At 49.6% G+C, this 13,521-nt stretch overlaps 1 protein-coding gene across 1 annotated transcript in view; it reads left to right on the forward strand.

The window, feature by feature from the left end:
- Positions 1–6,565: 6,565 nt before the first annotated feature.
- Positions 6,566–13,521, forward strand: part of LRRC43 (leucine rich repeat containing 43) — a 64,624-nt gene continuing 57,668 nt past the window's right edge. Inside the window, exon 1 of the mRNA XM_040347111.1 lies at positions 6,566–6,751. Coding sequence (XP_040203045.1) covers positions 6,665–6,751 — 87 coding nt within the window. The 5' untranslated portion in view covers positions 6,566–6,664. The remainder of the gene's footprint in view (positions 6,752–13,521) is intronic.

The raw sequence follows: 13,521 nt of genomic DNA on the forward strand, positions 1-13,521 counted from the left end.
AGAAGGAAAACAATTGCAGCAACCACATCTAAGGACTGGTAGGCTGCAATATATTACTTTTTTTGTTGTTGGGTTTCATTAAGCTTCAAGTTGCATAAAGAATTATTTCATGTTTCAGCATCACAAGAAATCGCTTTTATATTACACAGTATAAAGAGCCTACCATCCTAGATGCTGTTGGCTTAATGTTTTTCCCCCATTTAAGCACAATAAGCAAAGTCAATGTTTATGAAAATGTGATATTTGATATGTGTGTGTGTGTGTGTACACACATACGTTTTTGTATGTTTTTCAATGTAAAAATCACATACCTGGTCGAATGAAGGCAGCCTCTGATGAATGCAACTATTTCTAAGATGCCCTTTTTTCCATTGAAATAATTTGTTTTGATGGTGGTCTTTATCGGTCACCTGTTTTTATTATGCCCCCTCCTCCAAGAACTGCAAAAAACCCTATCTGCATATACCGTATATATATTAAAAAAAAGTACTTTGCTGATGGAACTTCTTGATCCATGCATGGGTTCAATGTTTACCAGCAGCACAATAAAGCAATAAACATTTGACCTCAAATGAGTTGGTGTTTGTTTTTTGTTTTAAATGAGTTCCATGTATGTGGTCTTCATTGTTTAAAAGGTAACACATTGCTCTTCAGTTGAACAAAACGGTAAGACGGTTTAAAAACGGTTTAAAAAATGAAAAGTAAAAGTTCCAACGCCATGGAATTATGGAAGACATGCATAGAAAATTGTCATATGTCAATGCTGTATACGCGCTATTTTAGACCCCTTTCACACTGGAGCGTACTGCAGGCACTATAGCATTAAAAATAGCGCCTGCAATACGTTAATCTGTCCCCATTCACTCCAATGTGAAAGCCCGAGGGGTTTTCACACTGGAGCGGTGCGCTAGCAGGACGGTAAAAAAAGTCCTGCTAGCCGCATCTTTGGAGCGGTGTGTTTACCGCTCCTCCTCCGCTGCCCATTGAAATCAACGGGACAGCGCGGCTATACCGCCCGCAATGCGCTGTGGGCGGTTTGAACCCTTTCTTGGCCGCTAGTGGGGGGGGTAAGTGCACCCTGCTAGTGGCCGAAATGTGATGCAAATCCGCCCATAGTGTCAGCGATAAAAATAGTAGTAGTTTTTTCATTGATCACTACCCACCCCCCTCTCCACAGCATTTATGTGTGTATTAGCCGAGTTTCCATTATTTCCTATGGGGACGCTCGCTTTGGTATACGAGTGCTTTGGATTACAAGCATTCTTCTGGAACGAATTATGCTCGTAATCCAAGGTATTACTGTATTTTTTTTTTATTTTAAAAGTAAATGAGGTCAACATAAGACTAGTGCGATATTTTGACACTGTTTTTTTCGATTAAACCAACGCATCAATATCTGATTCAATGGATATGGTAGCAATTCTGAAGGTGCTAATCGGCTATTTTGGTTATAATTTTGTGTTTTCTGAAGTGGGATATTTTTCTTTGGGAAGATAAAAGTCCAATAAATCTTCTGTCACATGTGTTTTGCTAAGTGTAAACACATTTCTACAAAAATGTCCAAACCCCCCCCCCCCCCCCCCCCCAAATAAAATAAAAATTTTAAATAGGTTTACAATTTTGTGGTGGGCCGCATTCAAAGCCGTCTTGGACACCCCTGCTGTAAAACCCCCAGTATATATATTTTTTTTTTATAGAGCAGGTGATCCTCTTTCAGATAAGTGGCCCTGTTGGTGGTTTTGCCACAGGATCACTTTTATGAGTGGTGGGAGAGGTGCTCCCATCCTGTCTCTTCCTGGTCAATTTAATATATAAAATAAATATATAATTTATTTATTTGTGGTTTCTAAATAATTCTCAAGCAAACAAATACATATTTTTAACTTGTAAACAACAAATGTCAGAAATGGGCTTAGTCCAGAAGTGGTTAAAAAAACATGTTTGGGGGTTCTAAGTAATTTCCTAGCAAAGAAATGTCCGAATTGGCTTGGGGTCATGCAGTTAAATTGCTTCAAAAAGTATTTTCAAACACACAATTCAATTCAGAATGTGCATCAACTAGGTATGTACTGATATCAAGCATTTGTATGAGTATCGGTACTCGTGCAAATGCTCCAATGCCTAATCTGATACCATGTATGGGAGCAGGCGTTGTCAAGCTCGGGGGGGTTCAGGCAGCCTCACAGATCGGTGGGGACAGTTAAAAGCACCGATTTTCCTGTATAGCTTTTCTGACAGCCGCTTCTCCCCCTCCTCCTTCCACCTGCGGCTGTCAGGTGCTTTATTGAAAGTTTTATAAAGGGAGATCAGTGTTTAACTTCTCACCGCACCAAACTCCCCGGTGTCCTCCTCCCTTTCTCAGGTCCCCGGGTTCTCTTCGCTCTCTCTGGTGGTCCCCTCCCTCTCTCTGGGTCTCCGGCTCCCCATGTCCTCCTCAGGTCCCAGTCGCAGATATCCAGATGGAGAGCAGAAAAAACGAGCCGGTAAATTTTGTTCATTCAGAAAAGGAAGGAGCCACTAAATGACAGTCAGTGATTTTACTATGTTTGTTTATGAATAGGGAGGAGCATTTGTCTCCTGTCCATTCATATTCAGTGCTGCTGAGAAAGGGTCTGGGGAATGTCATTAGTCCCATTGTCAAAGGGGAGATGTCAGGTGTCTGTTTAGACCCCTGATATCGCCAAACCCTCCCCCCCCCCCCCCCCCCAGCAGGGCTAATATTATTTTTTTTATATATTTTAAAAATGAAATTGTAAAAATAAACAGACACCGTCCACTCCACCCTTCCCTACAAAGAAAGCATTGTAAAATAATATATATTTTTTTTAACTGACACCGTACTTATTGGTGGTACCACTGTCACATGCCATAAACAAAGTATCAGTATTGAGTACTGGGGGGGGGAACCTATTGGTACTGGTGCAGTTTATTTTTGCACAGCGTGGCCCCGATCCTCGTCTTCTGTGGTCCCCCAACAACGCTCGTGCCTCCTCTTCACATCTGAAAACCATCTAGAAGCGCTCCCCCTGGGGGTTATTGTGCAGTTTGTTTTTGAATAGAGTGGCCCAGATCCTCGTCATCTGTGGTCCCCCAACGGCGCTCATGGCGCCTCTTCACATCTGGAAACCATCTAGGAGAAGCACGCTCCCTGGGGGGGTTACTGTGCAGGCGTGCTCCCGAGTCCAGCATTTGCATCCATAGACACAAAATGCCAGACTTGGCCCAGACGCCTGTGTCATTGAATTTGATTGACAGCTGCAGGAGCCATTTCTGTCCACCATCTATCCAATCAAGTGCTGAGATAACGGGCAGAGAGGGTGAGTGCGTCTCCGGTGTGGGAACGAATGGACCTCAGGTGAGTAAAACTGGGGTGCTGGTCAGTGACAGAAGTTAGGCTAAAGCCTCGTACACACAATCGGATTTTCAGATGGGAATTGTGTGTTGACAGACTGTTGTCCTAAAATCCGACCGTTTGTACGCTCCATCAGACAATTGTCTGATTTTCCGCGGATAAATGTTGGATGGCAGGCTTTAAAATTTTCCGGACAATGATCCGGCACCCCCTTCCGCGATTAAATCAATGACCGTGCCGTGGGATTTGGCAGCGGCGCAGTGACAGGCAAAGGCAGGGAGAGGTGAGCTACAGTGGCGATGCAGGTGGGGGTTCAGGGTGACACACCGCTGCACCAACCATCCCCTTCTCTCGTGGCTGTGTGTCTGAGAGACCCCGGTCTGCATATGAGGCAGGCGGAGGCGAACAGAGCTATAGTGGCGATCCAATGCAAGGGGGAGGGAGGGGGTGTGCGGGTGACACACCACTGCACCAACCATCTCCCCTCTTGCGTCTGCGGGCTGTATGCCCTGAGCGGTCCTGGATATCACGGTGACAGGCACAGCCATGCAGAGTGAAGCGGCCTCCCCCTCTGTTTATGTGTACACAGGGTGAGGGGACCTCACCTGCTGTGCATGTGCCACCGCTGCCGCGCTGATCTGAGGTACTGAATGAGGGGGGTCCTGCACTGAACGGGGCTAAACTGAAGGGGGTCTGCACTGAATGGGGTACCCTGAAGGAGGGGCTACACTGAAGGGGGGGTCTGCACTTAAGGGTGGCTACACTGAAGGAGGAGTCTGTGCAACATGCAGGGGGTTTAGAGCTGTGGGGGGCTGTTTAATGTAAATGAGTCCAGAGGGCTGTGTAATGTAAAGGGGTGCTGTGTAATGTAAAGGGGTCCAGAAGGGCAGGGTGCTATGTAAAGTGGTCTAGAGGTGCAGGGGGCTGTGTAATGTAAAGGCGTGCAGGGGGCTGTGTAATGTAAAGGCGTGCAGGGGGCTGTGTAATGTAAAGGGGTGCAGGGTGCTGTGTAATGTAAAGGGGTGCAGGGTGATGTGTAACGTAAAGGGGACCAAAGGTGCTGTGTAATGTAAAGGGGTCCAGAGGTGCAGGGTGCTGTGTAATATAAATGGGTTCAGAGGTGCAGGGGGCTGTGTAATATAAAGGGGTGCAGAGTGCTGTGTAATGTAAAGGGGTCCAGAAGGGCAGGGTGCTGTGTATTGTAAAGGGGTCCAGAGATGAAGGGTGCTGTGTAATGTAAAGGGGTCTAGAGGTACAGGGGGTTGTGTAATGTAAAGGGGTCCATATGTGCAGGGTGTTGTGTAATGTAAAGGGGACCAGAGGTGCAAGGTGCTGTGTAATGTAAAGGGGACCAGAGGTGCAAGGTGCTGTGTAATGTAAAGGGGACCAGAGGTGCAAGGTGCTGTTTAATGTAAAGGGGTCCATAGGTGCAGGGTGCTGTGTAATGTAAAGGGGTCCAGAGGTGCAGGGGGTTGTGTAATGTAAAGGGGTCCATAGTGCTGTGTAATGTAAAGGGGACCAGAGGTTCAAGGTGCTGTGTAATGTAAAGGGGTCCAGAGATGCAGATTGCTGTGTAATGTAAAGGGGTCTAGAGGTGCAGGGGGGTTTGTAATGTAAAGGTGTCCAGAGGTAATGTAAAGGGGTCCAGAGGTGCAGGGTGCTGTGCAATGTAAAGGGGTCCAGAGGTGCAAGGTGCTGTGTAATGTAAATGGGTCCAGAGGTGCAGGAGGCTGTGTAATGTAAAGGGGACCAGAGGTGCAAGGTGCTGTGTAATGTAAAGGGGTCCAGAGGTGCAGGGGGTTGTGTAATGTAAAGGGGACCAAAGGTGCTGTGTAATGTAAAGGGGTCCATAGGTGCAGGGTGCTGTGTAATGTAAAGGGGTCCATAGGTGCAGGGTGCTGTGTAATGTAAAGGGGTCCAGAGGTGCAGGGGGTTGTGTAATGTAAAGGGGTCCAGAGGTGCAAGGTGCTGTGTAATGTAAAGGGGACCAGAGGTGCAAGGTGCTGTGTAATGTAAAGGGGACCAGAGGTGCAAGGTGCTGTGTAATGTAAAGGGGGTCCATAGGTGCAGGGTGCTGTGTAATGTAAAGGGGTCCAGAGGTGCAGGGGGTTGTGTAATGTAAAGGGGTCCATAGTGCTGTGTAATGTAAAGGGGACCAGAGGTTCAAGGTGCTGTGTAATGTAAAGGGGTCCAGAGGTGCAGGGGCTGTGTAATGTAAAGGGGTGCAGGGTGCTGTGTAATGTAAAGGGGTCCAGAGATGCAGATTGCTGTGTAATGTAAAGGGGTCCAGAGGTGCAGGGGGCTGTGTAATGTAAAGGGGACCAGAGGTGTAGGGTGCTGTGTAATGTAAAGGGGTGCAGGGTGCTGTGTAATGTAAAGGGGTCCAGAGGTGCAAGGTGCTGTGTAATGTAAATGGGTCCAGAGGTGCAGGGGGCTGTGTAATGTAAAGGGGACCAGAGGTGCAAGGTGCTGTGTAATGTAAAGGGGTCCAGGGGGTTGTGTAATGTAAAGGGGTCCAGAGGTGCAAGGTGCTGTGTAATGTAAATGGGTCCAGAGTGCTGTGTAATGTAAAGGGGTCTAGAGGTGCAGGGGGTGTAATGTAAAGGCGTCCAGAGGTGCAGGGTGCTGTGTAATGTAAAGGGGACCAGAAGTGCAGGGGGCTGTGTAATGTAAAGGGGACCAGAGTTGCAGGGTGCTGTGTAATGTAAAGGGGACCAGAGGTGCAGTTGTGGAGAGGGGGTACACAGTAATGACAAAGAGATATTGAAGGAGATATGCACAGGGCACAATTGGGGCTTTTTTACATTTTAATGTGGGGGGATGGGGGGTGCCAGATATTGGATCCGCCCCAGGTGCCAAATACTCTAGGTCCGCCCCTGCCTTTCGAGGCAGCGCCGATGAATACGGTATATATCTTTTGTGGCCCCCAGGGCACACGTGAGGCTGCAATGGCTATTGCAGACTCACATGTGCATATTAAATCACCAGGGGGGCTGCAATTGGTCCCGGGCCAGACTTTGGACATGCCTGCCCTAGACAGCGAAGGAATAGAGGTAACATGCCGCCCAAAACAAACCAGCAGCTCCTTCGTGGGTAGTGCTACATTTACAACCGTGTAAAAACCCCAACCATAGAAATACAATGGAGCATTTCTAAACTGACCTGATCCCAGGACCTCCAGGTTGCTAAGCAACACAATGCCGTTTCCAGGCAGCCTGCAATGTTTATCCTGACACACGTGCTTCACCGTGCAGTGGGGTGTGATGGCTGACTGTTCACATACAGGAATAGTGACTCTGCGGTGATAATACGATGACAGGCACCACCGTCTCCGGAGCCCTGACAAGGCAGATGAAAACCCTGGGTCTGAAATCCTTTCCCTGTGCTCCTGGAAGCTGGGTAATCATTCCTCCCTGTCTAATGTCTGTCCCCTCTCATCTCTATGGGCTGCAATGCAACCTGCTGCTATCTACTTCATTGATGTGCCAGTCCTAATAAGAAACTAAGGGCCAGATTCAGAAAGATTGGCGTATTTTTAGGCAGGCGTAGCGCATCTCATATGCGCTACGCCACCGTAACTTAGAGAGGCGAGTACAGTATTCAGAAAGAACTTGCGCCCTAATTTACGGCGGAGTAGCGTATATGGGCCGGCGTAAGCCCCCGTAATTCAAAGATGCAAGGCAGTGGGCGTGTTGTATTTAAATTAACCGTGATCCCATGTAAATGCATGGCCGAACGAACGGCGCATGCGCCGTCCGTGGACGTATCCCAGTGCGCATGCTCAAAATCACGTCGACTAGAATGCCTAAGATACGTCGAACACTGCCTACGATGTGAACGTAACTTACGCACAGCCCTATTCACGTACGACTTGCGTAAACGACGTAAATTTCAACGGGTTTTCCGACGTCTATACGTTTAAAATTGCTTACCCCTGCTTTATGAGGGGTAAACTTAGGCCGGTCGTGCGCCTTACGTAAACAGCGCATATTGATACGCCGGGCGCAAGCACGTTCGTGAATCGGCGTATCTAGCTCATTTACATATTCAACGCGTAAATCAACGGAAGCGCCCCTAGCGGCCAGCGTAAATATGCACCCAAGATACGACGGCGTACGAGACTTACGTCGGTCGTATCTTGGCAATAATCAGGCGTAAATGCCTTTCTGAATACGCTTAAAGATACGACGGCGCACATTTAGACTTACGACGGCGTATCTGGAGATACACCGTCGTAAGTCCTTTGTGAATCCGGGCCTAAGAGTCATGCACATACAGGTAGAGAACATAGCTATTATATTTTGTCCCACTGTTTATTTTAAATCGATCGAAAACTCATCCCTTTTAAGCCTGGTACACACGATTAGATTATTCGCATTGCCGTGTCATTCGTGTCATTGCCTGGTCCGTACTTTGTACGGACCTGGCAGTGGGGGGGGGGGGTTTACAATATGCCATGTATTGTAGTGTGCTGCAGCTCAGTTGTACTGTGGTGCCATTAAAAATGACAGGCATACAGGCGCATGTGTAGTGATAGAATGTATGGTACTGCACATGTTATGGACGCAGGATGTGTAACTATTTAACTTTTGTCATTAAATTGTATGGAGGGGGCTGGAGCTTTTGGGGATAGTCACAGCTTTTAAAGTGTTTGCTACCCCAACATTTCAAATTCCTGATATATGCCTGCTGGTAACAGATGTGACCCCTGATGACGTCAGACGCACACTGACAAAACACGTAGGGTGGGATCAAGCGCAACACGTCACTTCCGCTTTCCTGGAACGCAGGTGCAGTCTAATACGGCATCCCCTGATTTTTTATGCTTTGGAACCTATACACGCAGTTAAGTGTGTTTTTTTAAACAATTTTAATAAACTACCTGTTCTAGTGCACTAAGAAAGGCTTCTTCTTTACCTCTGCATGAGCCGATATGAGTACCTAGGAACCTAAGAACATCTCCAGTGCTTGCTTGCCCCGGGCTGTTTTTCCCTTCAAGTGGAACCATCTAACCACGCTGTTTTTAAATACCTGTAATGGGGGGTCAATGGCCCAGATTCACAAAGCACTTACGCCGACGTATAACAAGTTACGCCGACGTAAGTGCAAATGTGCGCCGACGTATCTGTGTGCCAGACCCACAAACAGATATGCGCCTAAAACCAGGCTATACCCCGCCGACTTGGCTTGCTTACGCCGGCGTAGGGTGGGCGCACATTTAGGCTGGGTGCATGGTGCCGCTCCCATTGATTAGCCATGCAAACATGCAAATGAGGGAAATACGGCGATTCACGAATGTGAGTGCGCCCGAAGCAAGCTACGCTAGATGCGCGTAAGTTGTACGTCCGGTGTAAAGTTTTATAAAGGAGGTGCAACCCAGCAACAGACATGCTCAGGTCTGCACCAGTCATAACAAGCCGGCGTATTGCACGTTGGATGTGTGTTTGGCTGGGCGTATGTTACGTTCACGGCGTACGCAGTGATCCGGCGTAGCTTAGGCAGTTGTTCCGACGTGGTTGTGAGCAGGCGCAGGTGGATGCGTCCACGTCACGGTGCATGTGCGCAGTTCGTTCTACGTACTTGTCTGGCGCTTGGGCCATAATTTGCATGGGATCATGCCTCATTTGCATGGGTCACGCCCACTTCCACCTACGCCGGCCTGCGCCATTGAAACCCACGCCACGCTGGTGCAACGTTGGGAGCACTGGCTTGATGAATTCCATGCTTGCCTCTCTGCGCTGCGTTGGCGTAGCGTACAGGGGTTACTCTACGGCGGCGTAATGTGCGCCGTGCTCTCTATGAATCTGGGCCAATACGTTCTGGTAAGTAGGATGAACATATGACTGTTGGTAAAGAGGAGATACACAAAGTCATGGGTGTATTTGGTCATCAGACATTTGGATACAACAAAGTGTTCATGGGACTTCACTTTATGTTTTATTTTGGAGTCCTATGGACTTATAAGCACATTAATTCACTTGTTACACGTTTGTTCTATTGATGTATATGTAAATTTTGAGAGCATTTTTTTTTTTCTTTTTGGTTCATAAAAGTGCAGTGCTCCTTTTAAATGTGCAAAAATAGGAGAAGTGGTCACTCGGCAGACGAAGACGCTGGGCCAGATTCACAAAGAGATATGACGGCGGATCTCCTGATCCACCGTCGGATCTATGCGACTGATTCATAAGAATCAGTTCCGCATAGATCTCCCTTAGATCCGACTGGTGTAAGTGACTTACACCGTCGGATCTTAGGCTGCAATCTCCCGCCGGCCGCTAGGTGTCGCCTCGGTCTTTTACGCGTCGGATATGCAAATGAGGAGAACCGCCGATTCAGAAACGAATGCCCGTCCGTCGCTTTTTTTTTTACGTCGTTTGCGTTCGGCTTTTTCCGGCGGATAGTTACCCCTGCTATATGAGGGGTAGCTAATTTTAAGTATGGCCGTCGTTCCCGCGCCGAGTTTCAAATTTTTACATTGTTTGCGTAAGTCGGTCTGGAATACGGATGGCCGCAATTGATGTTGCCGCCGAAAACAATGACGTCCTAGCGACGTCATTTGAAGCATGCGCACTGGGAAATTTCGCCGGCGGCGCATGCGCAGTTAAATCGGCGCGGGAACGCGCCTGATTTAAATTGTACACTCCCCCTAGCCGGGGGAGTTACGATCCGCCGGTGCAAGTTTCGAGGTAAGTGCTTTGTGAATACTGCACTCGCCTCGCAAAAGTGCACCGGCGGATCGTAAATCACATAGATTACGCGGATCTAAAGATCCGCTAATCTATGTGAATCTAGCCCGCTGTCTCAATTAAGAGAGCCCACACGCTTTATGCAATACAATGCAGGTGTACTTCATGTAAGTTCATGTCTGATGTCAAATGTTGTCACTTCCTCCAGATCATATGCAATCCAAACCAAACTTTATGAACATAAAAAAACTTATAGGCCCCTTTCACACAGGGCGGATCAGTAATGATCCGCCTCCGTAAGCTCAGCGGGGATCGTTCCGTTGATCCCCGATGAGCCGGCCGGTGACAGGGCAGTCCCCGCACACTGTGCAGGGACCGCCCTGTCTTTTCTCCACTCTCCCCTATTGGGGGGATCGGATGAACAAGGACCGTATGTCCATGTTCATCCGATCCGCTCTGCAGACGGAAGAAAAAATAGGGTTTTCTTCCGTCTGCAAAATCGGATTTGCTGAGGCGGACGATTACGGGTGTCAGCGGATATTCACCCTACCCCCCCCCCCCCCAAGTAGTTAACACATTCATCTGCAGATGGACTACTATTGCTTGGTTCTTCTAGCTCACACTCGCTCCGGCAACACTCTATGCTCCTTTACACTCCCACCTCTCAACCGGCCTCTCAGTGATGTCACGCTGGGACCAGACTAGGAGATGCCTGTCGGGCGGAGATTGCTCCGCCTGACAGGGAAGTGAAGAGCTCGTCCTAGCTTGTGTTGGGTGCAGGAGCACATTTGGCACATCATAGCTGCTCTGACTGGCTGTGCAGTATTCTATAGCACAGCGTGTGTACAGTCCAGGCACCGCCGGCACCTTACCTGCGCCTCCCTTCCTCTAATAAATTGCTCCCGCCCAGGGCATCCGCCCCTTTAGCCCCTGCCTTGTACCGGCCCTGGTGTGCAGGGTATGACAGTGAGCAGTATGTACAGGAGAGGAGTGTGGAGGGTATCACAGTGGGCGGTATGTACAGGAGTGGCGTGTGAATGGTATGATAGTGGAAAGTATGTACAGGAGAGGCGTGTGGAGGGTATGATGGGGCAGTATCTACAGGAGAGGAGTGTGGAGGGAATGATAGTGGGCACAGGGCTGGCCCTACCATGGGACCCGATGGGACCATTGGTCCCAGGCAGCAGGTTCTGACGGGGCGTCACATTGACGCCCATAAATACAGTGGTCCCGCCCGTTCGGACTCCGCTCTTCATCCCACTATATGGATGGCCCAGCGCTGCTGCTATTGGAGGTATTGGCAGAGCACTCGTTGCCATACCCGCACAGCTGGCCGCCCGCCCATCCTCTACATGGCTCCCCCCCCTGCTGCTGACGAGAAAGTCAGCTGACAGGCTGACGGCCAACAGCGTAAAGGGGGAGGAGCTTTCATCTGAGCAGAGACCCCATGATGGAAGAGGGATCGCTATAGACGCGGCTGACACTGAGAGAAAGTAAGTGTCACTAATCCCATCTCCACCACCTCTGCCTGTGCCTAATCCCCCTACCACCTCTGCTTGTGTCGAATCCCCCTACCACCTCTGGCTGTGTCTAATCCCAATACCAACTCTGCTTGTGTCTAATCCCTTCCCTACCACCTCTGCCTGTGTCTAATCCCTTCCCTACCACCTCTGCCTGTGTCTAAACCCCCTACCCCCCCTGCCTGTGTCTAAACCCTCTGCCTGTGTCTAAACCCCCTACCTCCCCTGCCTGTGTCTAAACCCTCTATCACCTCTGCCTGTGTCTAATCCCTTCCCTACCACCCCTGCCTGTGTCTAAACCCCCCTACCTCCCCTGCCTGTGTCTAACCCGTTCCCTACCACCTGCCTGTCTCTAAACCCCCCTACCTCTTCTGCCTGTGTCTAAACCCCCCTACCACCCCTGCCTGTGTCTAACCCCTTCCCTACCACCCCTGCCTGTGTCTAACTCCCCTCCCCCTCACCACAACCGCCGCTGCCTCTGTCTGAACCCCATCACCACTGTTGCGTGTAAATCTGACTTTCTAATAAATTAAACTTTGGTTTTAATTGTTATGATACAAAATAATAAATGTGGGGGCCTTTTGGTGGGAGTGATTTATAAAAAAAAGGGGGGGGCGGTAGAGAGGAGGAGGGGGGGCAGCATTTTGATCATGGGCCCAGGCAGCACAAAGTCTTGGGCCAGTGTCCTGCCAAAAATGTTCCCCCGGTGGATTTGGACCCCCCTGTACTGTGCAGGCGCGGCGCTTGCACAGTACAAATCTCAACCGAGCCTCCGAAAATAGCCGAACATGTAGAGCTGAGAGTCAGTTTTACACGGCGCATGCGCAATGACTATCACACATATGCCGCATGCTCCTGATGCTACTGCTACTCTGCAAGGCACGCTCTCGATGCTACTGCTACTCTGCAAGGGGTGATTTTACCACTAAAGTACACGTCTTAGCGGGGCGTGTTGATGGGCGTAAAACCCACCCATCTCAGTTAAATGTGCAAATCCGTGTGCATCAACATTGCCATTGCAAAACCGCCCATCAACATACCCCGCTAAGACGTGTCCTTTATTGGTAAAATCACCCCCCGCACCTTGCAGAGTAGCACTAGCATCGGGAGCGTGCGGACATATGCCATGGTCATTGTGCATGCGCCGTGTAGTGTTCGGCTATGTTCGGAGACTAGGCGCTGCGCCTGCGCAGTACAGGGGGTCCTTATCCGCCGGCGGAACTTATTCGGCAGAACACCGGCACTGTCTGGACGGCTGGAGAAGAGGCTGAAATTTAGCAAGGAGCAAGCAGCGAGGGTTAACATCTGGGAGAAGAGCAATGTGATAGGCAGAGACTGATGGGTGACCTGTGTGAGGATGAAAGGAAAGCAGGCCCAGATAGTGGTGATAGAGGAGGGGAGGGAGAGAGACATTAGGACAGCTGGACACAAGTTGGCCGACCAAAGTGAGGGGAACTTGTTACCAGCAGGGCCGGCCTTTGGGGTGTGCAAGCTGTGCGGCCGCACAGGGTGCCATGGGCAACAGGGGCGCCGTGCGGCCATCGGAGCTTGCAGAATGTGAGTCGCAGTCAGTTACTCACATGATCATCACAGGAGTCTGACTCCTACGAGTCACAGCAGCAGGCACTGCCCTGGGACTGGGTGAAGATCAACGCATCGGCTGCGGCACCTGAGAAAAAAATGGCTGCTGCTGGCCCCGACAGGCACACTGCGCATGCACCGCCGCTGCTCGGGAAAGCCCGAAAACGCTCAGCTATTCTCGGGCAGACGGCGCATGCGCAGTGGCGTCTAAGCCCTGGGCAGCGCCATTTTGAAATGCAAAGCCGCACTGCCCATCGAAAGGTAAGTCACACTGAGCCCCTGGCCCTGCATGCATCTACTTTATGAGATAAAAATAAAAAATAAAAAGTATTTACTTTTTATAGCCAGCCTACACACAGAAGGGGAGGAGGATAATTGTTTG

The sequence above is a fragment of the Rana temporaria genome, chromosome 1 (genome assembly GCF_905171775.1).
Source record: "Rana temporaria chromosome 1, aRanTem1.1, whole genome shotgun sequence".
Taxonomy (NCBI): domain Eukaryota; kingdom Metazoa; phylum Chordata; class Amphibia; order Anura; family Ranidae; genus Rana; species Rana temporaria.